At 39.5% G+C, this 24,989-nt stretch overlaps 1 protein-coding gene across 1 annotated transcript in view; it reads right to left on the reverse strand.

The window, feature by feature from the left end:
• Lama3 (laminin subunit alpha 3) overlaps window positions 1–24,989 on the reverse strand; it is a 74,653-nt gene that overhangs the window by 37,806 nt on the left and 11,858 nt on the right. Inside the window, exons 5-19 of the mRNA XM_087189589.1 lie at window positions 22,657–22,763; window positions 21,025–21,075; window positions 20,364–20,515; window positions 14,149–14,259; window positions 13,914–14,025; window positions 13,563–13,730; window positions 12,305–12,501; window positions 11,016–11,132; window positions 9,986–10,140; window positions 9,533–9,674; window positions 8,015–8,117; window positions 6,396–6,512; window positions 6,134–6,313; window positions 5,489–5,631; window positions 1,791–1,961 (exon numbers count right to left, since the gene is read on the reverse strand). Of these exons, the coding sequence (XP_087045715.1) occupies window positions 1,791–1,961; window positions 5,489–5,631; window positions 6,134–6,313; window positions 6,396–6,512; window positions 8,015–8,117; window positions 9,533–9,674; window positions 9,986–10,140; window positions 11,016–11,132; window positions 12,305–12,501; window positions 13,563–13,730; window positions 13,914–14,025; window positions 14,149–14,259; window positions 20,364–20,515; window positions 21,025–21,075; window positions 22,657–22,763 (2,026 nt within the window). The remainder of the gene's footprint in view (window positions 1–1,790; window positions 1,962–5,488; window positions 5,632–6,133; window positions 6,314–6,395; window positions 6,513–8,014; window positions 8,118–9,532; window positions 9,675–9,985; window positions 10,141–11,015; window positions 11,133–12,304; window positions 12,502–13,562; window positions 13,731–13,913; window positions 14,026–14,148; window positions 14,260–20,363; window positions 20,516–21,024; window positions 21,076–22,656; window positions 22,764–24,989) is intronic.

The raw sequence follows: 24,989 nt of genomic DNA on the forward strand, positions 1-24,989 counted from the left end.
AAATCTTGGGTAGACAGAATAAATAAGGTACACCCTCTTACAGACTAATGCAGAACACTTAATTAACAATGTCTGGGCTGTCTTTGCTCATGTTATTGGTCATATATCCATTCCTCCATTCGTTCAGTTTCCAAACATTTGCCAAACACCCACAGATGCACCAGATATGGACCCAGCTGTCCATGAGATTTCATCTGATAAGAATGACAGGCCATTTTTGTTCTCTCAGAACAATGCAAAGTTCTCTTAACCTCTGCGTATTAACCTCTTCCTTGTCATGGACAGTTCTATATGTAGCTTTCTTCCCTATTAGAATGTGAGAATCTTAAGAGTGAAACAGATTTTTCAAAATTGTGGTCAAATATTATAGTACAATATTTGCCACTTTAACTCTTTTTAAGCTGTACCCAGGCATCCAGTACATACAAGTAATACATTTTTGTTTAGCATGATTACAGGTGTGGCAAGCACACCTAAGTACAGTTATCCCTCTGAATCACAGGGAATGGCGTCCAAGACCCCAAGGATACCTAAACCTGCAGATGCTCAAACCCCTTATATAAAAACACACAGTATTTGTGTATAACCTTTCCACATTCTCTCGTAGAGTTGAAATTTTCTCTAGGCTACCTAGCACAAGGTAAGTGTTATATAAATAGCATACTGTATTGTTCAGGGAATAACGACAAAAAGAAAAGTCTATACGTGTTGGGTATAGAGGCATTTTTTCAGAATATTTTCTAACTACTGTTGTTTAAATTCATGACGTAGAATCTAGGGTACAGAAGGTGCAATGTATATGACATAAATAGTTAAATGTATAAATAATGTCCATTTTGTCACAATACAAAGCAAAAAGGCACTTAATAAAGAAGTTACAAATAATGTATCAACACCTCGAAGCATGAAAAGGTAATTAACAATAGTGCTGATTTGAGAAACTTTAAATACAACGTCCACTAGTGATAACTAACAATTTCCCAATCAGGTAGAAATTTTCAAGAACCATATTTCAGACATTTCTTTTCCAACAATTGTGTTCTAACCCAGTCAGAGATTAGCTTTTCTTCTGACTATTAAATTGACCAAAATGTATTTTAAAAGGGGAGGCTAAAAAGCTAAAACCAACATTTGAAGTGGCTAATAATGGTAGTGGTTTGATGAAGTTGCCACACATCTCAAAAACACACCCGTATTTCTTTCTTGCCTTGGGTGGTGCTGGGATGGAACCCAGACCCTCACGCGTACTAAGTGGGTGCTCCCTACTGACTACACCCTGAGCCCTGCAGTTCTTATTGCCAGGAGAGGCTGTTTTGCTCCCATGCTCATCTATAGATCGCCCTGGCCCCACAGACTTGAGGCTGGGCCTGGTGAGGAAGTGAACATGATCATAATTCTATTCGGAGGAGCTGTTGATTTCCAGGAAGCCTTGGTACTGATGCCCTGGTAATACGGGAAGAGGGTGTTGATCCTCCACCTCCAGTGTGTACTTGCTCCTGAGACACACACACAGCGCATGTTCGCACATGCGCAGAGCCCACTGAGGGGAGGCCTGGGAGTCCAACAGCACCTAACAAATCCGAGATCGATAAGAAGTCTCTTGTGGGTGCCTCCACCATGCGAACGTGAGGGGTAAAGTGGGAGGACAGGGGTTGGATTTTTTGATGTCCTGGTGAGATTTCCAATGATGAGTTCATGGCAGAGACACACTTGTGCCACGCGTCTCAATGTCACATACTTCCAGAACCATTCTGTCATAAAAAGAAGAGAAATATCCAAGCAATACTTACATTCTTATTTCCGAGGTACATCACAAACATGTCCTCAGTCCCCCCGTTTTCTCTTGAGTCAGGCCTTTGGAGAAACAAAGACAGAGATGTGTAGCCTTTCAAATCTTCCAGGTCACTTGGCAGCCGGACTTCGACCCCAGATTTCCCGTTGAACCTCATGGGGACTGCGACCTGTGAGGAATGAGAAGGCATCCAACGTTGGGCTGTGAAGAAAGCGGGTGTGCTCGGAGAGGTAGTCTGTGACTTTACAGCTGTCCCCCTTAGTTATAGCCTTCCCCAGGCTGTTCTGATGAGTCTCCTAGACCTGGGTTGTAAACTGTGATGCAGTTTGAGGAGCTGGTAATAGAGCATTCGTGTTCTCCCTGTTTATTACTATGGGTCTCTGAGAAGTGCATTTACTGTAGTTCCCCACCAGCAATATTAATAACAATGATTCTAACTCTAGATGGATTCTGTGTAGAAAAGTTATGGAAATACTCGGCATAGTACCTGCATATAGTAGATGGATCATACATCAAAAATATTTCTTAAATGTACATTTTAAGGGATTGATTTCCATGAATATGTTACATGTCATGATTGTATTCATTACTGGCATTCAGTCCTTTAGAATGCATTGCATCAATGCTCTAAAATACCGCTCTTAGATTTCCTGTGGTGATAGCCACCCGTCATGGACCAATACTTTTGTAAAATTCATTACAAATTAAATTATTTAAAAAAATGAAATGAGGAACACAAGCTCACTGATCACATGCTTAAAGGTTGAGGCAATTCAAATTATTAGAAACTTCTGAACATTTCCTCTCAAATGTTATACTTCGATTTAATGAACTGGTAACAAGTTCATCTGACTGGTGCTAGTCCGTGGACCAAGATTGGGTAGCCATGGTCTAAACCACAGGAGAGAAATATCCTCAAGAGTCAAAAGGATACTAATTCTGGAAGGGTAATGACACCAACTCTGCATTTTACCTACCAACTGTTTAAACATTTATCAAGGGTCTTGTATATGTAAAGCACCAATCAGCAGTGGGTGAGCTGAGGGTCCCCTCAGTTACACTGAAGAGCCCATGTAAGCCCTCTTTTCTAACCACCTTCTGCCCTCAAGGGGACCCAACCACATCTCAGTCTTCCTGGCAAGCTCTTCTGCTTTTTGTCACCTGGCAAATTCTTGCTCATTCTTTTCATTTTTTTAATAAAGGAGATATTTAAGTATGCAAAAAAGCATTATAAAAGAAGGATGGAGACTATAATTGTGCATCACCACTTAAGAAATGAAATACACCTGATGTAATTGTTCCTACTCCCCTTTCTCTCTTCTCAGAGGTCACCACTGCTCTGGATTTGGATTCTCGTGCAAATTTCTATGCATGTTTTCATATTTTAGTAAGTATGCATTTGTCTAGATGTAAGATACAGCTAGTCTTATTTTCATGTTTTAAATATTTTAATATAAATGGTATCTGACTGGACACATCTGTTCAGAACTTGCTTTCTTTGCTGAGCGCTGTTTTAAAATTACACTGATGATGCCTGCCTTCAGCTCCTTCACTTTTACTATTACAAATATTTGACTTTTGCTTCCCAAACAGCTGCTGTGTGTGATTATCAACTGTGTTGCAATGAACATTCTCATCTAAGTCTATGAGTGCTACTCATTAGTGCTATTCTGAGGCCCTCCAGGTAGAACTATGTGCTTCTAAGACACACAGAATAAGTCTCTATCCAGCTTCCTGGCAGTCTGAGAAACCACTTTTAGTGGCTGGTGAGCAACTGCATTCAGGTCTGGGCTTAGTAATGTCTGGGTCCTCACACCCCACAGAGTGCCCGTGCATACTAGGTGTTCAGAAGCACTTGCTTATTATTTTAAAAATTATTTTTCACTGGCATGCTACTTACTCTCTACAAGACAATGTTCTATGTTAGCTCACTTCATCCTAACAATTTCATGACATTGGTACAGCTATTTACAGATGGAGAAACTGAGGCACAGAAGTGACATGACTCACCCAGCACCTCATAGCTCATAAGTAACAGAGCAAGAATTATACCAAGACAGTTTGGCTTGATTAACTAGCTCTTCACTGCTGTTATACCATATTTTAAATTTTCTTGAATAAATCAGTGAATCAACACAGAAGCTACAGTGGCATTCTTTTTTATTTGTTTTTTTGCAAAGTTTGTATTGGTGTGAAGAAGGTAGTTTGTTCCAAACTTTGCCTGATGCTCTTTGTTTTCTTGCTAAAGGTTTTTATGTTGGTAATACTTCTCTTTCCTATAAGTAAGGGCAGATTCTGAGGCTCAGAAGAAGTAATATTGAACCTAAAAATCAACTGTGGTGCCTCCGGGTCAGTGGTATTCTGACTTAGCTCTCCTCCAAACATCTCACCCAAGGCTGGCTAGGAACTATTAAAAAACGCAAAAATTTCATTTATAGCAGTCCTTTCTTTTCTGAGGTTTTCTTTCCTGAGGTTTCGGTTACCCACAGTCAACTCTGGCCCAAAATTATTAAATGGAAAATTCTAGAAATAATTCATAAGTTTTGTATTGTGCACTATTCTGAGTAGAGTGATAAAGTCTTGCACTGCCTCACTCTGTTCTGTCTGGGACATGAATTATACCTTTGTCCACCGTAACCATGGTATATATGCCACCCTCCTGATAGCTACTTTGTAGTTGACTCTGTTATTAGATTGACTGTTTCAGCATTACAGCACCTGTGTTCCAGTAATCCTTACCTAGAAGCCTAATGCTACCTCACAAAGCCTACTCTACTGACCTCACTTTATCTCATCAAGTAGACATGATATCATCCTACATTGTCTTAAGAAGGGTGAGTATAGTACAATAAGCTATTTTGAGATAGAGGGACCACAATCACATGTTTTTATAGTATATTGTTATAATTTCTCTATTTTATTATTAGTTATTATTAATTTCCCTTTTTTTTGAGACATGGTCTCACTATGTGGTTGAGGCTGGCCTTGAACTTACCTTGTAGCCCAGGCTGGCCTCAAACTCATGGTGATTCTTGTGCCTAGCCTCCCAAGTGCTGGGATTACAAGTGTGCACCATCAAACCCAGCTTTATTGATTTCTTACTGCGCCTAATTTATAAATTAAACTTTATCATAGGTAGTTATGTGTGGTTCAGTACTGTCTGCAGTTTCAGGCATCCAGTGGAGTCTTGGAACGTACCCTCCATGGACCACTGTACACTATTTTCAAACAAAACATATCATTAGAGAGGAGTGTCAGGAATTGAAGCAAACAATACCAAGTGAAAATAAGAAATGCTAATGAATCAGGGCTCTCATGAAAGAAAACTGGTGAAATCCTACATCTTCCATCATCAGCAAATATGGACTCTATCCCTTTGAAGCTACAAGAGTAGGTCCCGTGCAAAATCACGTTGGCAGACTCTGCTCCTAGATCCCTCACTTGAACTTGCAGCAAAAGTTTAAAAAGTGGGGCCTTCTTCCTGCCTCCATAAACTCAATGGAAGGAAACTGCTTCAGGCCCCTGACATTCCAAAAACTTGAGAGGATGAAAGTCATGTGCACCTTCAGAGCGTAACAGGAAGAAATCAACCTTCATATTTCAAACCACCAAAGAATCAGGACAAGAAAGAGGACCAGTTTTTAGTGACTGTGGTAAGAACCAGTCCTGGCTGTGACAGTATGGGGTAACACCCACCTTATTCGCAGCATCTCTGGCCTGCTGAATTAGTTCCCGAATTCGGTCCACATTGTCAGAGATGTTTCCCAGGGGCAACAGTTGTTGGTTGATACTTTCAATCTTGCTCAAGAGACCAGGCAGTTTCTTGGTTAATTTCTTCACTGATGGTGAGATTAGAAAACAGAAGTTTAAAACTGTGCACTGACAAAAGGTTAAATACGGATGTTCTTCCTGATAGTATTTGTTTAATGGCATGTTTGGGCCACACATGCTGAAAAGATAGATTATAATCAGACAGCCCTCTTTCTAAATGCACCATAGATTTATTCTATAATGTAGATATCAAATCCTTTTTCTTAACCATGGTAGGGAAAAAAGCCCGTTTTCTGGTCCTTAAGATCAGTCTTAATTTAACACCTCATGATGCATGCGCTTAGCACTCTATAAAAGAGAAATCCAATAGCACTATCAATGGGTTCAAAATTAAAACATCTCACCTGGTCTTTCTAATACAACACCTATATTATTTACATATATTTTATGAAACTCTTTACTGATGCTTTTATATCTGAGATCAGACTTTACTAGAGAACTGAAATGAACTAGGACGCCATAACAATGGAGGAAACGGCTAATACATCCTGACCAAAGGATGCCCGATACCTGACTTATCGGCATCAGTTAGAGCTTTGTTGAAGTCTTCACTCTGTGCGCTCTCATAGTTGTCCTTGATCCTTTCCAAATCTGTCTGAATGGGGCTGAGTCCGTCCAGAACCTCACTTGTGATGTCACTGGCCTTTTTGACCACGCTTTTTGCACCACTGATCGTACTGTCAATGTCCCCTAACACACACAAATAAAGAGGTGTAAGGATCTGAAATGTTAGCAGAGGAAGCCAAATACACTGGTCCAGGGAGATGCTGACCTCTCTGTATCCCACGAAGATCTCTGTGGATGGAAGTGAGGTTGGTGTCTATCAGTTCTTTCTGAACCTTCATAATATTCAAGGCTTGCTGTAGGTTGTTGAGAGCCGGACTAATTTCTAAAAGAAAATAAACATGAGGAGGCAGTCACTCTATGGATTTTGATTATCCATTGCTGTCTATGGCCCCAGAAGTAACCAATATCTGCCCAGCACTGAGCAGATCTGTATCTTAGGGCTCATGCCAAGGGGCCTATTGTGTGTGCCTGGCCTGCAGCTCTGAGGCCCTCTGCTCACAGAGGCCAGAAGCATAACAGAGCCTTGTGGTGACAAGCTCCTTGGAATGCATACAAAAAAGGGACAGGCTGAACAACTTATGGGGGCAAGGGACTCTGCTCAGTGAAGGAAGTGTCTGTCTTATTCACAGCTGTGCCCTAGTATTCAGTGCAGTGTCTGGCACTAGTCAGAGCTTACTATTAGGACCTATTTGTTGAATGAATATATGAAAGAATGAATGAATAATGCAGAAAGAATGCCTCTTCAGCCAGAGGACAAGAAAGAAGTGTTTTTGAGGAGCCCCATCCACAGAACACAGAGCAGACATTGTTTCTGTTCACTTCCAAACTGACATATTTAAAAAATTCCATGACAGGCCAGGCGCTTGCAAACATTCCTAACTGCTAATATTGTCATCTTTGGGTCATGGAAAATGACCAGCACATAATGGTCCCATGATGCTTTATTCACCGACATACTTAGTTCTCTAACCTATTGGAAACACTGATCCTGATTGTGACAGAACGCATGCTTAGCACATGCCGGGCCTTGGGTTCGATCCTCAGTGCTTCAACAAACAAACAAAAACCTCTACAATCTTACCTCCCAGCTCAAATTTTATAAAAACAGCAGGTATCATACCATTAAATCTTAATTCTTAAAATTTGCCAGGTGAATGATTGTGTATTAGTACATATTTTTTCTGTATTTTATTTCTCATGTGTTTAGTTCTCAAAAATGCTTACTAATTTAATTTACAAAGGCATCATGTCATTCCTCTGAAGGGACTGAGGAGCTGAAAGAGGACCATAGGCTCAGATGCCTGCTCAGCCATGGATGCTCATGAAACATGAGAGAAATTCAAGATTTTCAGAACACAGGAACTTGAGAAGTTTAAAACAGCTGAATTCTTAATTCTAAAAAAAAGTAAATAAAATAAAGGAAAAATAAAATTTATACTTTAAAAATTCCCATGTTTCACAGTGGAAATGAATTATGGTACTTTTAGTTGCTAAGATTTTAGGATATAAGAAATTTTGAAGCAGTTGCTCTAACGACCCGCAGTGAATGATCTTGCTTTGATGGTTCTCACTGCCATGATCACAGGGGAGTAAATCAAAGGAGGATCCCCAAAGTCAGGCCTGAAGACTTTGTTTATAGTATTCTAGTCATTTATAATATTGGGTGATTCATGATAGTGAGTAAAATAAATCATACATTCAAAAAACTTTCCTCTGCCTAGACACTGGCATTTAGAAAGAGCGTCTGCTTCTAGCGCTGGCCCTCCTGGTCCCACAGGCCCGTTAAAGCCCCCGACTCTCCCCACCACCCCCATACCCCAGTACCTTGCTGTAACTTCTTCTGTGTTCTCTTGGCTTCATTTAACAGTTTATCACTGTCAGAACTCAGAGTCTTAGCTTTTCTTGGAAGATCTTCCTTTATCACTGTCTGAAAGCAAAGTGTTTACCAGCCTTAGCCATATGCTACACGTTAGTAACCGCACATCCCAAACCCTTATCTTTAAAGGATGAAGTCTGAAGTGCGAAGGGAATAGAGATGGTTAGGACTGTACACAGACACCTGTGGCTTGGGGAGGTAGACCCATCTCTAGTGACGCACTGTCCAACTGCATGACACTGTCAGCTGCTCACTGTCACCTGAAAAAGCCCTCTGCAATAAGTGAAGACAGAATTTAGCTCCCAAGCTTTGGAAGTTTTCAACCTACTAAGAAGGTCTAGCCCTCTGTCATATTTAATATTTTATCCTTTCTTTGTCAGCTATAGGAATGTACATAATGTATGAAGATTCCAATGGAGATACCTCAAAGAACTAGGACTGGAAGTCCCATTTGACCCAGCTATTCCCCTGCTGGGGATCTTCCCCAAAGAATTAAAAGAATCATTCCACAGTGATATATGGGCACCCATGTCCATAGCAGCGCAATTTGTAATAGCTAAAACTTGGAAGCAGCCCAATTGCCCATCAATTGGAGACTGGATAAAGAAAATGTGTGTTTTTATTTATAAAATGGAGTAATACTCAGCCATAAAACTGAGAAATTAGAGACATTTATAGCTAAATGGATGCACATTGAGGCGATACTCTTAAGTGAAATAAATAGGACACACATGAGTAAATACTGAATAGTTTCTCTAGTGTGAGAAAAAAGGACTAAAAGGTAAATAAGAACTAAAAGGTATAATAGATAATGTGAAATAGGAAGAAAAGGGGGCAAAGGGGAAGGGGAAGTGGGAGGGGGAGGGGAAAGGAAAGAAGGGAATGGAATTAATGTGAGAAAATGAAAAAATGGAAACAAAGTCTTTGTAAGTAGGGAGAGATGGAGGGGTCGAAGGGAGGGCAGGGGAGTGGGGAAAAAATAAGAACCAAGAGGATATGTAAAGGTACAAATTTCCAATGATGAATGTCATTATATTGTATACCTAAAATTAATTTTAAAAAATATATGAAGATTCCACATGAGTTCACAGACATGACCAGATATAAGGCAGAAACACTAATCCAATTGTTTACAAAAATCCCTTTTGGGTTAATGCTAACATTTACTCACAGCATAAAAGCATACTTGGTAAGAAGCAGGATAAATCATGTGTTTAGGTTCAAAATCAGTAATCAGTATAATTTCTCTCCGGTTTTATAGATAAACTTCCAACTATAGACATCAAATAGTCAAGTAAACAAGGAAAGACCTATACCTAGAGCAAACTCAGGTCTATTCTATATAGTAACTTCTGATTTAAAATAAATGCATTTTTTTTTGCATTTCTCCAGGCACATAGAAGGAGAATAAGAAAACAAGCTGCTTCCAGAGCAAATCTAGAGAAGCTGCTGGCACTGCTGCCCACCTGAAGGGTGGACTCAGATGCGCTGGTGGCTTTGTTGGCTGCATCCTCAGCTACTTGGATGGCATTGAGGATGTTCTCATAGGCGGTGGCAGCATCCACGGCACGGCGTACCAGCTCATCCCCACTGGCATTTTGTTTTATCCTGGAAGACAGGAATGGGGTAGAGATGGTGAGGTCGTCCAGCACCTTCCCTGCCTGTGGCTGCATCCTATGGAGTGGACACCAGAGGCAGTGGTCTCTGCAGATCTGCCTCAAAGATGTGGCTGGGAATCAACTTCCCCACTGCAGGTCTGGTTCTGGCCTGGCAATGGGATCTGGGCTGTGGGTCCTGGGTGGGGTTTTGGTTGGGCAAGGCCTTCCGCCTGTTCTGGGCGCCCCGCTAGCCCAGCAGAGGGCCTGGCTTGGTGTTCTAGTAGCCCATGGCATTTGGATCTCCCCAGGCGCCACACTTACTCTTCGAGCTGCTTTGCCAGCTCTTGTAAAGACTGTGCGTGCTTTTCTGCCTGCACCACCAGGGACTCTTGGCTGGAAGATCTGGAGAGTTCTCTCACTTTGTCACTTAGTTCCTGTCTTGCTTCATTTAAAGTGGCTGCTAAGTTTTCATATTCCTATTTTTTCCAAATAAACAAAAACAATAGAAAGTCATGGAAAGAGTGGATATACCATTTTCTCAAACTCTGCCATAAACAATGTTTCCAATGAGAAGTCATATATTCTAAGCCCATTTAGCATACTACTGAATCCTTGGTTACTTCAGATAGTGCCATTAATGATATTTCTCCCCTAGTTTTGCCATCACTTTGAGAATTTTTCTTCTGGCAGGTACCCCCTTAGTAAATTTTACAACAATCACAATGTTGGGCTGGGGATTTAGCTCAGTGGCACCGCACCTGCCTTGCAAGCACAAGGTCCTGAGTTTGATCCCTGGTACATAAAAAAAAAAAAATCACAATGTCATTATCAAAGTAAAGTTCTGCTAAACCAATGGAGTTTTTATGATATGGAAATAGCTCTCATAGAAGATGCTTTCAAAAGTGCCCACTGGGTGATTAGGAAATTTTGCCAATCTTGTATCAAGTCCTTCAATGTTTTCTGTTAATAAAGGTATTTGAGATTTTGAAAATAAGTATTCCATTTTTCTTTAAGTTCCAGAAGTGACTTTCTCACTTCAGACAAATCAGGTAATGCAGATGGACTAAGAGTAGAGACATATTTCACACCCTGCCCCCAGGGAAAGCCACTGTGAACATTTTCAGATTTTTGCTTCCATCCAAAAGACTGAAAGAGCCGGGGATTTAGCTCAGTGGTTTCACTGCTGGCTGCGCAAGCGCAAGGACCCGAGTTCAATCTCCCGTACCAAAAAAAACAAACGAAAAAAAATAAAAGACTGAAAGAAACAAACAGGCAAGCCCATCTCATAAAGTCTTGGCAGCATGATTTAAATGTTTCTAGATTTTTCTAGAGAATGTGAGGTCTCCTCTACCTTCCAGTTTTTGTCCATTAGCTGCAGCATAGAGTTGGTCTGTATCAGAGTTGAGTCTGCTATGCTCAGGTACTTGGTGAATTCACTGTGCAGGGAACTAATTTCGTTCACCTGTCTCTGAAGAGAATAAAAAGAACATCTGCCTGAGCTGAATGACATGTTATCAGAAGACACAGACCTGGAACAACAGCATGTAAGTCATCAGGGTCAGAATGGTTTCATGAACCTGAAGGCGATCTAGGCAACTACAAAGTGATGGGCCTCAGTTCTCTTGGCAGTGTTGGTGGTTGCCATGGTTTCCTCTACTGTACGCTAATGAAACAGTCAATACTCCCATTAAAGAAGGTTTTCACACAAGGTCAAGTTAACCAGTGACATATGACTAAGTTCTAGGTCAACTCAACTAGTGGTCAATATGACTAAGCTCCAGTTTGGCGAAAAGAATGAGAGACTTTAACTAAACAAACCAGGACCACCATTACTCTGCCAGTCAGTCCCAAAGAAGATGTAATGGGCATTTGAATGAGAGATGGCACAGGAACAGGGCATGCCAGGCTGAGGACTGCCAAAGATCAGACTCATACTATTGCAGCCTGCTCTCTTTGCTGGCACAACCAGCAAAGGTATTATTCAAACAGAGGTCTCACTGAAACAGATGTTACTCAAGCAGAGATAATACCATCAAAGCAGGTCTTGGGAGATGGGTACACAGTCACCCACTAAGACATCACTGATGGTCATTTACCAGGTTCCTCCCCTTTTTAAGGTTGGTCCTATGCTACTTAACTCTGATCTTCCTGCCAGTTCATTAACCCTTCACATTTTTGTTGTTTTGGTGCATGATGTTCACTGTCAAAAATATAAACTATGAAACCTGGAGTTCTAAATTCTGTCATTGCAGCTTCTGTAAGTGGCCTGTACTTTAATTCATATCCTATGAGGCAAGTAATGGCTTCAAGTGCCTCTGTAGGGGATTGTAAACAATAATGTTTACATGTTTGATACAAAATGTATTTAAAACATATAAAATATGTCTGTATTAACACTAACATGATTCATTTCTCATCTACTTGGCAACGTTATTCCTCCAACACTTTCAGCCAGGGGCAGGTTGAGGCGGTTTGGGAGGCTTCGAATGTGGGATAAGTTCGGAATCTTTTCTGGTAGCTGAGGAGTAGAAATAGTTCTGGTTTTGCACTTAAGCATCGGTACTGCTGGGTCAGGGTCTGAGTCCTGCTCCCCTCATCCTTATTTTAATGAAAGCATATGGCTTCCAAGTGCAAGCTCACCTTGATGGCTCCCAAAGCTCTCTCGTTTTCATGGTTGAGGCCAGCAGCCTGCTTTGCCTGGGCAGCTGCCTCCTGGATCATGGCACGCAGGTCATGAAGTTTGGCCTCGTAATCATTTAAAGACTCTTGTATATTCTTAGCGAGTCCATTGTCCCCCACCTGCTGGGTTTCCAGCCAGCTCTTTATCCGGTTCAGCACTGTAATACATCACTTTATGTCTTCCACTGGAAAGATGCTAGTTTATAAAGACTACAAAAGGAGAATGAGTTCCTGCTCATTTACTGGATCTCTCTGAACTTTGGAGGGAATGGAAAAGGACACTAAGATTTATGTAGACCCATTACAATGGTACCTCGGTTTATGAACTTAATTCTTTCCACGATTCTGGTCACAAACCGAATTGGATGAGAAACAAATCAAATTCAGTGGTTAGGTTCATTGCTTCTCTTAGTGTCCATGATAATCACACAAAAACAGTAATTATCATTCTCATGTTACTGATAAGGAAATGGAAGGCTGAGAAATTACAGGGTCAACCCAAGGTTATACAGCTACTCAACTTGGCCTTGAATCAGAGCTGTAGAGTATGAAATAGATTCTCCTACTGCTAAGACTGCCTCCTTATAGTTAAAAGCCAAGACTAATACTACATTTGAACACCACAAATGCTACAAAAAAACAGCTGCTATCTGTATATTAACTCCAGATACATTATTTTACTAGAGAACAAACCTAAGTGTTGGGAAAAACTTTCTTAGTTCTGAGGTAGCCAAAACCTTCAGATATATCCAATCAATTCGTGGAAAATTCATTTTTTGTTTTTATAATTGTAGCACTAATATCAATTTGCAATTCAAAAATCCAGTAGTGGTAAGGAGATCATTAAAAGTGATATTATAAGAAATTTGGAAAGAGGTGAATGAGGATCAGAAAAATGAAAATGTAGTTTAAAAGGGAAAAAGAGCATGAATATCTCTAAATTTTAGGAGAACATTTTCTTGGTTGCTTATTGTTTTTTGCATGATGCAGGGTATTATATTCTACAGTCCTGGTAACTTGGAGAAAAGGTTCTTGATCCCTGGGGGCGGGGGGGGGGGGGGGGTTGTCCCAATTCCATGGTGTGACACTCTAACAGCAATCATATTCTCAGAAATGAGAAAACCTTCCACTTGCACAGGGGGGCTCTATATGGAACTCTGCACATTGTGTTTCAGAGCAATTAAAACAGACTGGTTGCCTAAGGGGTACAGGGCCTTACAGAGCTGCGCTTCTCTCTCCTCAGCTTCTGCTTCTTGAAGGTGCTTCCCCAAGTGTCGGTTCCGCATTTCCCTCAGCTTGCGTTCAGCTTCGGCCAGCTCCCTGGAAAAGCCGCCTGAGGGTAAGTTGTCTCCTCCTCCCCCAGTCCCGGAGATCTGCTTCAAGAGAACTGGAAAACATTGTGTGGTTGATTAAACTGGGAATGCTGGGCTCCGCTAAATGACTTTTTTAAAAAATGGCAGAAACTTTATTGGAGGTTTCATTAGTTTTGCTTTAGGATCATTTTCATCATGTTGAACTCTCAAAAGGAAATCTTTCAGTGTGTAACAAAAGCTCGAGTAATTTTTCTTACTGTGCACATTCTGGATGACATTTTTAATCTTCATGTCCAGCTCTTTTGTGCTCTGGATTGTCCGGTCAACATTATTATATAATGTTTGTGCTTTTCTGGAATTTACTTGAGCCTTATTTTAAAAAAATAAGTTGATTAGCAACAGATTAAGTTGATGGGGAAACAAACTAAAAATATTTTGAAAGCCAAAAAAAAAAAAAAAAAAAGTTAAAGGTAATTGATGTTAAACCATTACCTTTTCTTCCAAAGTTTCAAACTCATGATTCAAATTATTCAATTCTTTTTCCAGACCATTCATTTTTGATCTATGATTTGAAATAGCAGAATGATAGTGGAGCAACTGATTCTGAAAGGAAAACACAAAGCTAATCTCATTTTGGAGTAGAAATGTAGATTAAGTCCCATCAACATGATAAATTAAATGACTCATTTAACAAGAGTAATGTCAGTTCTATAGGCAGAAAATGTGGCTCTTTGAAACAGATCCCATGAAGAATCTACTTCCTGATAGATATTGTGATATGGCTCTAAAATTAAGGAGCTGTGCTAGTTAGCTGTCTGTCACTATAACAAAGACCCAAGATAACTAATGTAAAAAAGTTGACTTTGGCTCACAATTTAAGAGGTTTCAGGCCATGACTGGTTGGTCCCATTGCTTGGGCCTATGATGAGGCAGCACATCATGGCAGAAACATGTAGTAGTGCAAAATTTCTCACCTCATGGTAACCAGGGAGTGGAAAACAGGAAGTAGAGACTGAGGTCTCATAATCCCTTTTGAGGTCATGACCCCACCATCCTGAAGACCTCCCACTAGGCCCCGCTTCTTAAAATTGCTACTACCTCCCAATAGCATGACTTCAGGGAACAAGCCTTCCACGCCTGGATGGGCCTTTGGGGGACATTTAAGGTCCAAACTACAGAAGCAGCAAATATAAAAAACCTGAAAGGAGATGCTTTACTTAAATTAATGATCTAGCCTTATAGAAATAAGGGTGATACTACTTATTTGATGTTTTCATTTCCAGATTCTATACTAACATTCATTTTTAAAAATCTGTAACCAGTCCAATTATTAAATACAGGATGATCAAAAATTTTAAATTAATTTTTATAAGATAATATAACAGGAAATATAAAAACAATTTTATCAAATGTATTCAATAATTTTTCTGTGTATGGTATATCTTAGAACATTCAATACACAATGCAACATTACAGTCTGGACAGTAGTATCTAGTCTCTTTCCAAATTCTTTTTGCATTATTGTCTTCCTTTGAACAACACACTATGTATTGCCATGTTGGCCTTTCCTTTTGTTTTCTGTGAGTGGTATAATTTCAATAAAATGTCTACCCACTAAATGTAATGGTGAAGATGTCGATGATGGATGTCCTGGTTGGTGTTTTGCTAGCCTGTATTTTCCAATTACTGGGTCTATCAGACCTAATCTAAATTGTAAATGACTTTTCGAACCCTCTTGTTTTGAATAAATAACAAATGAGTTCCATATTCTTTGGTCCAGAAGGTGCATAAATGTTTTATAGTAATATTTTTTCCTCACTCTTTGATTTTAGGATAGCTTGTTAGATGTTGGTCAACTCTGTCAACACCACACATAGACTTATTATAATCACTGACCACTATTAGAATTTTTTTAGTTTCCTTTCTTCTTTTAAACTTCTATCATTTCTGTATTATGAATAGTTGACAATAAGGAGATGTCTTTTCGTCTGTCCACTACATAACAGACTGTTCCTCTCTGATACGCTAACATTTCTCCCTTTTTCAGTTTTTTCTTTTGCAGACCTTTTGGCACTTCCTTCCTATTTAGTCTCAGGGTTCCCAAACATGTCGTTCTGTATTGAAAAAGAATATCACTGAGTTCTGGAGAAGTCTAAAAATTATATCTAATGTACTCACCATAAAAGTTTTTATAGATTACAGCATAAAATCACAAATCTTCACAAATAAACATGTGTTAGTAAAAGAAAATAACCAGACCTTATTATTAGATTTCACTAAAAACAAACATCAATTGTGAATACAATGTTCTAAATAAACAATATGCAAAAAATAGTTGATATAAAACAAACAGACATACAAGTGTATCTCATGCAAACAAGAATCAACTGCTTGAAATGACACTTGCTGGAGGGACTCTGGAAACAGTATGTAAACAGACATGCTACCCAAGTGACAGTGGTAGAACCTATTAAGTGGCTAATCTGCTAACACTAAAAGTAATATATATATACATGGTGACTTTATGGGATGAATCACTAGATTCAAAGGAGTCCAATTGAAGAGAGCTTTCAGGGAATTCAGAGCTCATATTACTAATGAGAAAATGGAAGCTGATGAAAGTTGAGTGATTTGTCCATGGCTGTATAGCCTATTAAAGATTGCTTCAGGTTGCTATCCAGGTCCATGGTCCTTTTTAAAATTATTATTTTATTTTATGTTATTCATTTATTTATTTTTTGGTACCAGGGATCAAACTCAGGACCTTGTGCTTGTGAGGCAGGTGCGGTGCCACTGAGCTAAATCCCTGGCCCTTGGTTCTTTCTTAGTACTAAATTTCCTCATTACTTTTAAAGGGTGACACTGCTGCACATAATGCATAGATTATGGTTACTGTGATCCCCAGAGTAGTGACTATTTTCAATTTTTTAAAAAGTAATAACTTGAAAAAATCAACAAGTAGAAATGATTCTATTTGCCTCTATTTGTACATCAGAGCCAGTGTTGGGTAAAAGAAGACATGCTTAAGTGTATAGGTGTAAACCCTAGATCTGCTGCTTAGGAGACGAGCCTCATGAAGCCTTGTCCTCTCTTCATCAGCAAACTGTGAATTATAACATTAACCCACAGGCTTAGTTTGGGTGATAAGTTCATAATACTTCTACTAAATTGTTACAGAGGGTGTTGATATAGCAAGAAAACAGTTCTGAAGTTAGGTAGAACTCTTGATGACATTGGCATAGGAAAAGACTTTATGAACGAATCTTCAGTAGCACGGGAGCTAGCACAAAGAATCAACAACTGGGATCTCATCATATTAAAAAGCTTCTGCACTGCAAGAGAAACTACCAACAGAACTAAGAGACAACTTACAACGTGGGAAGAAATTTTTAGCAGCTGCACCTCAGACAAAGGTCTACTATCAAGAATATATACTAAGAATTGAAAAAAATCAGACCCCCCAAATTCAAAGAACCAATTCAAAAATGGACATCCAAAATGAACAGACATTTCTCAGACAAAGAAGTAAAAGCAGCAAATAAATATATGAAAAAATGTTCAACATCACTGGTCATTCGAGAGATGCAGATGAAAACAACACTGAGATTCCACCTCACCCCAGAAAGAATGGCTGCTAACAAGAAATCAACCAATAACAAATGCTGGCGGGGGTGTGGGGAGAAAGGAACCCTTCTCCACTGCTGGTGGGAGTGCAGACTGGTGCAACCACTGTGGAAATCAGTATGGAGATACCTCAAAGAACTAGCACTGGAAGTCCCATTTGACCCAGCTATTCCCCTACTGGGTATCTTCCCCAAAGAATTAAAAGAATCATACCACAGTGATATATGTGCACCCATGTTTATAGCGGCACAGTTTGTAATAGCTAAAGCTTGGAAACAGCCCAAGTGCCCATCAACTGGAAACTGGATAAAGAAGATGTGTTTTTTTAATAAAATGGAGTACTATTCAGCCATAAAGAATGAGAAACTAGAGACATTTATAGCTAAATGGATGCATATCAAGGCCATATTCTTAAATGAAATAAATAGGACACACATGTGTAAATACCAAATAGTTTCTCTAGTATGAGAAACTGAGAGTGTAAGTAAGGATGAAAATGATTAAAATGAATAATTGATAATTTGAAATAGGAAAAGGTCCAAAGGTGTAGGGGTGGCCAGAGGGGAAGGGGAAAGGGAAGAAGGGAAAGGAAAAATTATGAGAAAGAAAAAAAAAAAGGAAACAAAGTCTATGTAAATAGGGAAGGGCGCACAGGTAATGGGGGAAAAATAAGAACTAAGTTACAGCATGTTCAGGTATAAGCAGCCAATGATAAATGTAAATATATTGTATACCTAAAATGTACCAATAAAGATATAAATTTAAAAAAAGAAAACAGTTCTGTTTGAATTTGATAATGGGAAATCTGGGGCACATTGCTACACGGATGTTAGCAGAACACCTGGGTAAGAGGTACACTAGGTTAAACACGACCTTAGGCTTTGGTCTTGATTTGAATTCTTTTGGAGCTTCTCGGTTCTAGCGTGTGGTTTTAGGCAGCGTCTCGATGCCTATTAAATGTAAAGATCGCTATTTTCCTGATGGGGATGTTGTGACACTTGAGTTAAGAACATGACACATCCCAGCCCAGAGAATATGTACAGAAAAGTAAAGATGTCCAGGGTTGTGTCCAAGAAATCAAAGTTAACTCACACAGTTTCCTTACTGCTGACAACCTAAAGACTATTTTCCCCTCTCCCCTATATTAAGCCTTTAAATCACAAACTAAAATTACTCTGAGGGGATGAAAAGAAGCCATTTTTCTAGAATTATTTTTGGCTATATATATTCTGCTATATCCACTAGAATTAGGCCTTCTTCCAAAAGCACTTATTAAAATTTCCCCCAAAGCCTCTTTCACTGTGTCTAGTCTCGGGTTTATTTCATTTACTGAATTCTTTTACTTAAACAAACATATATTGTTCAGTGCCCTTATTTTCAATTGGATCTGTTCATTTCCACCTTTCTCATTTGATATCTAGTGGTCTTTTCCCCCTTGAACTTCCTGGTTTCTTATTCTTTCTATTGGATAGTACTATTTAATTTTCTGATTGTCCTTTTGTTTTCATTTATCTAAAGTCCATTCATCTCTGAAATGTTACTTCAGTTGGGTGTCTTTCTTCCTGTTATCTATCTGTTAAAATGTTACAGGCTCATTGGGCAGATAACTTGCAGTTTCCCCAGAGAACCTGATGCAGCACTGTGGGACCCTTTAGACCCATTCTTCTACCAGTCAAGTGCACAAAGAACATTCACCCATTTGGACCATATTCTGAACTATGGAACAAACCTTAACACATGTAAAAGAAATGGAATCATATCAAATTCGTTCTCCAACCACAACAGTTAAATTAAATCTCAATACTAGAAAGTTATCTGGGGAATTCTCCAATTCCTAAGGTAAACACCACACTTCCAAATCACTCATGGGTTAGAGATGTCCCAAGGGAAATTAGAATGCGAATGAAAAAATATTTCAAAATCTATAGGATACAATAAAAGAAGCACCTAGGGGAAGAGTGTAGAATTAAATGCTTACATTAACAAAAATAAATGTTTGAATCAGTAAATTAAGCTTTCATTTTAAACTAGAAAATGAATAGCAAATTACACCAAAGCAAGTAGGAAGAAGAAAAAAAAAACATGGATGAGAACAGAAATCAGTGGAATTGAAAAAGAAAAACAATGAAGAAAATCAATGAAATAGATCAATAAAGTTGATCAACATCTAGCTAAAATAATCACCAGGAAGAGATAAGCATAAATTACCAATACCAGCAATGTATGAGAAGACATCACCATAGATTGTGGAGTTATAAAAAGGATAGCAGAGGAACATTATGAATAATTTTATGTTAATAAACTTAATCATTTAGATGAAAGGACACATCATTTGAAAAACAAAGACTACCAAATATCACCAAGAAGAAATAGATACCTGAGTACTCTCATATCTATTTTTTAAAAATTAAAATTATGGTTTAAAAACTTCTAACAAAGAAATTCCCAGGCTCATTTGGGCAGAAGAATTAAATTAATTTTATATAAACCTTTGTTTGGATTGTCTGAATACAAGATACTGAGCTAAAGACTCTATGAAAAAATGTAGCCTGGAAACCCTGAGTAATAAGAAATCTGCACACTGAAGTGTTAATCTTGTGCCTTCACAAGCACTTCCCACCAGTGAAAAGCTAATCTTCATTTGGATGAGAGGAAGAAGGAACCTTGTAAGCATTCAGTGGAGTCAGCCTCTCCTCTTTCCCCACTTGAGAAGTATTCATTCACAGTCCACTCTGAATCAGAGCGCTCTGTTACCCACAGATTCAACTGAGGATGGGAAATATTGGGGGAAAAAAACCACTGCATCTATACTGAACATTACAGAAAATTTCTTGTCATTATTCCCTAAACAATACCGTGTAACAGGTATTTGCATAGCATTTATACTGTATTAGGCATTATAAGTGAGCTAGAAGTCATTTAAAGTATACAGAAGGATGCATGCAGATTATATGCAAATATTACACTTTATGTAAGAGACTTCAGTATCTGCACGTTTTGGTATCCGGGGGTTCCCAAGTGGATACCAAGGTACCACTGCATTCACTGAGCATCTACTCTCTCCTGCCCCAGGGGGGATTTACCCTCAGGTCCTTGGCTTGGGTCTCCATGTGCTGAATCTGCTCCAGGGCACCCAAGCTGGTGCTCAAGCCCTGCAGTTGAGACTTGACCAGGTGGAGCTCTTCGCCAATGGTGGCCAGGTCATTCAGGAGCGTCATCACGCAGCTGTCACAATCTGCAGGAACCATAATCAAAGGCAAAAGTGCTGGAGGCTGGTGCCAAGGAAAAGTAAAGAGAACCGAGCTTCACGGTCCAGTTCATATGCTCCCAGGGCATCATGGGCAGAAGTCACAGCCCTTCTCAGAGAGGGACATGAACTCCAACAGAAATGAGCATTTGAAATAGAAATGGTGATTCTGTGCAAATCAATGCTTATTTTGTATGTGGGAAAAATAACTAAGAGTGGCTTTGATTTATGGAGTGCTTTCTACTGACTAGGTATTGTGCTACAGGATTTCCAAGCACTTCCCCAAAAGCTCTTTGAGGTAGGTGTAGTGACTGTGTCCATTCTACAAATGATGAAAGTAGGACTGGAAAAGTCAGGCACCTACTGAAGGTCACACAGCCAGTAGTCAACAGAGGCTGCGTGCGACCCCTCCTCCTACCACTGCATGTCTGCCGTGGGGCTCATGTGCCTTAAACGAAACCCTGCACTTGGAAAGGGAGGAGGCTTTACCATCTTACCGTCACATTCTTCTGCAGGGCTGCTATCTTTGGGTTCTTGGTTTATGCAGTCTGAAAACAGGTAAAAACCAAAGAAGACATTATTATTGAACTTTCTCTTCATCTGCCCTCTAACTTGGTTTTCAGAAAAGTGAGTTTGGGGAGATTTTAGTCACCCAACCACCCAGCATCATTGGTCCTTACCCACCTAACCCCAAACCTCCAACTCCCAAGCCATTTCCTAGCAGGGCTGCTGCAGGAACTTCTCTGCGGCTCACTTGATTATGTACCTTTCATTTCTTCTCATGTAGCGCCATCTCTCTGGAGGGCCATGACTTTCCTACCAACCAAAACTCCTAATTGCTAGGTTAAGGCTCCCCGCATTGGATAGCCCCACTATGTGTTCACACTCCTTCCAACATCATTCAAGATCACGGAACAAACAGTCATCCAGCACCTTTGAGCACCCACCATGTGCCTGTGCAGGGTGCAGGAAATAAGAGACATCAAGACAAAATCCCTGGTGTCTTGTGGTGAGCATGTGGTCTGGGAGAGGCAGACAAATGACAAAACTGTGACAGATACTGCGATGGAGACTGGCACACAGCGTTGTTGAGCTTCCCTGTCGATGATGTGCAAGGTGAGTTTTGAGACTCTTAACTACAGCTCAGGGAAGCCTAGTGGTCACCCTTGGCCTTGCCTTACACCTTCCACTTTCTTTTCCCCATGCCATGAATTATGATGAAATGTCCTCTGAAAAACAATCCAACTTCCCCACAGTAAAACTCTAAGTTAGAAGTTTTCCTAAGCGTGGCCCTTTTATATTCTAAATGTGTCAGAGTAGGCATTTGCTACCTTTGTGACCTCTGATAACTGGGTAGGTAGGCACGCCTTCTGTATTTACAACTGCATCAGAAATATTGAATGAAATGCAGCCAGGAAGCAAGTCCAGAGACATGACAACACATACTCCCATTCTAGATTGGCATTAATCTATTTACTCTGCCTTCTTTTGGGAATAGTTCCTTGATCAGATCCAATCCACATGTCTAGGGTTTAGCTTTTCACATTACCCATTACTATGAGAGATTTTATCTAAGTGACTGACACTAAATCAATGGCATTTTCTTGATAAATCATATTAATATTTTCTCTGAAAGAAGGAAGAAGATAGTCATCTTTTTGTTCTGAGTTGCTCCTAATGAACTCATACCAACTTTGAAAAATTATCTTTTCCTTGGATGTATGACCCACCCAATTACCTGCCCACATCTCAGAATATATGTAGCTATAAGAGAAAAACTACTTTGACTTCTTCAGATGTACACATGGAGAAAGCTGATGTGAGTATTATCTTACTATGTCAAAGGGAGACCTCAGCAAAACCACCAGTCTGAAGTGGTTTTAGCTATCATTAGTTGAATTTTTAAAACAATTTATTTTTAAAAACTAATTGATGCAATTTATTCACCCAAACTGTAAATAACACCTAGTCCATTCCCAGGTATTATTTCCAGTTGTAAGAGCAAGGGGGCTATTTGCTAGCTGGAATTATGTATTATGCTTCCTGGAAATTTGTGCTTTGGCCCTTTGGCTGTTATATTAAGCCAAATTTATCCATTCAGGTTAGCAGAGGATGTGCACGGACCTTACCTCCAGTTACGGGGTGACAAGAGCCCAACTGGCCATTGCCGTTACAATTGCAAGGTTGGCAGCTACCTCCGAACTTTTGAGGATTCCCAAAATATCCTGGTGCACACCTACACAAAACAGAGAAAGGGTGAGAAATGCTCAAATAACTCACCATTTATTCCATTTACTTTTCTCAGCTTCTAGCTCCATGCTTGGGATACTGTGCCTCTGTGGAAGGAAAACTGACATAGATTTGCAAGAACGAATGTTTCTCAATACAGGAATATTTACCCCTTAAATAAGACTGGCAAGAGGAGGTAGGCAGGGATTGTTCCTTTCCTCCTTTCCTGCTCCCAGAACTAGCAAATCCTCAAATACCCACATAGCTGAACGCCAGATGAGCAAAATGCACACACGGGCAAATACATGACTTGATCAATATGTAAACCAGGGACAGATGAATTTTATCTAAGACTCATGTTCCCGAAGATACCCCACAATTAAATACTGCTTAACATAGGGCTAATTTCCTCACAGACTATATTTCAAGTAAGATTTACAAACTTCAGACCTTTGCATAAAGGAGGACTTCTTACTTCCTAATGTATTATTTCAAGGCTACATAACTCATATTGGCATTAATTGCTGCAGTGCTGCTTATAATGAGTTTAAGCAACCGTGAGCAGTTACAGTTGCTACCTCTGGCCATGCGCCATTATTATTCTAGATCACTGATGGCAAATCTTTTAGAACTTTCAATGATAATGAATAGCTGGCTGTGTTCACTACCATTGTTAGTGATGAGAACTCAAATCCTGGCTTACAAGTTTAAAGATCATATTCCTTGATTCTTAGATTCTGTGTTTTTTTTTTAAAGTAAAACAAACACATGTTAATGTTTCTGGAACTGGGATGCCAATGAAAATATTTCCATTTAGAAAAGTTCCACTCTCCACCCTATCATGCCCAAATTCACATTAAATTGTTATGTGGTGTTTTACTGTCAATGGAATCGATAGAACCAGGAAAATACTGTAACTCTTTCCCCACAATGTAAGCTTTGCATAAAAAATTGTTGGGTGAATTCAATGTGCATTACCAATGGACATGTGGTGATATAATGCAAAGGGTTTCGGTTGGGTCAGGAAGATCCGGCTGCCCCACCCCCTGCTATTGAGATGTTAAGTTTTTGTCCTAACTCTTTGAGCTTCTCTTTCTTTATCCATTCCCTTCATAGAAACATAAGCTCCAGGAATTCATGGGGGATTTCTTTTAGTCCATTTTGTATACTAATACACCCCTAGCACCTGGGGTAGTATCCTGCATATATTAGAAGCTAAATTTGAATTCATTGGATGGATGAATGAATGAATGAATGAATGACTGGGGTACTAATACCTATTTTGGTCAATGTGTATAAGAGATAACGTAGCAAAAAATCTAACACAATGCCTGCACATACTAGACAGTAGCTATGAGTATAAGTCATGATGACATTTTCATTTTATAATGGCACTGACTGGCTTATTGCATTTCTTAAAGTAGACAGGACACTGAAAATCCATGGATTCCCTAAGTATCAAGAAAGTAACTAGGCCAAGGTAGCTTATCTGAGCCTACTAAGCTGGATGGGAAAAATATTAATAGGACTTTACTTCGTGACCTGCCTCATATTCTAACAAAGGACACTATGCAGTAAATCTATGTTCTAGAATACTTTATTTTGATATGTCTCGCCTATATCTAAACTCTACATGTAAAAGCCACAAAAGTACAAAGTACTTTCTATTAAAGCCACACGCATATTCAGGAAGTTTGAGTCCTCTTTCTTACTCTTGCAAAGCATTAGTTCCTGATTATAAGAAATAAGTGGTTCGCTTATTCTTGTTTTATGGCTAAAAACCACGAGTTGAAATACGAGTTCCTGATTTCACAGATGATAGCAGAAGAAGACACATTTGTCACCTGTGGCTCCGGGTGACAAGGGACAGAGGTCAGCTGAGCCTGGTGTGACCAGAGCTTCCTACATCCACCCGGCAGGCTGCGCCCCCTCCACTCAGCTAGACCCCTACTTTTCACCCTTCGCGGTCCTCGAGTTTGGCATTCTGTACTGAACACCTAGTGCCAGGAACGATACTTGCATGCCCAGTCTGTATTTAACAAACGAAAATGTTGACATCAACCTGGCATCTACTTGTGAAGACTTTTTTTTTCTAAAAAAATTTAAGAAACAGCTCACATTCTTGAGACATCAAATGTAACAAACATAAATAGAGAGGAGAACTGTTAATTAAAATTTTCTCTTCAAATAACCTGTCTGCCAAAGAAACCAACACCTCATCAAGCCTGTTGCT

This window comes from Heterocephalus glaber, unplaced genomic scaffold (assembly GCF_053883595.1).
Source record: "Heterocephalus glaber isolate CG9 unplaced genomic scaffold, H.glaber_assembly_v1.0 deba00000331, whole genome shotgun sequence".
Classification (NCBI taxonomy): Eukaryota; Metazoa; Chordata; class Mammalia; order Rodentia; family Bathyergidae; genus Heterocephalus; species Heterocephalus glaber.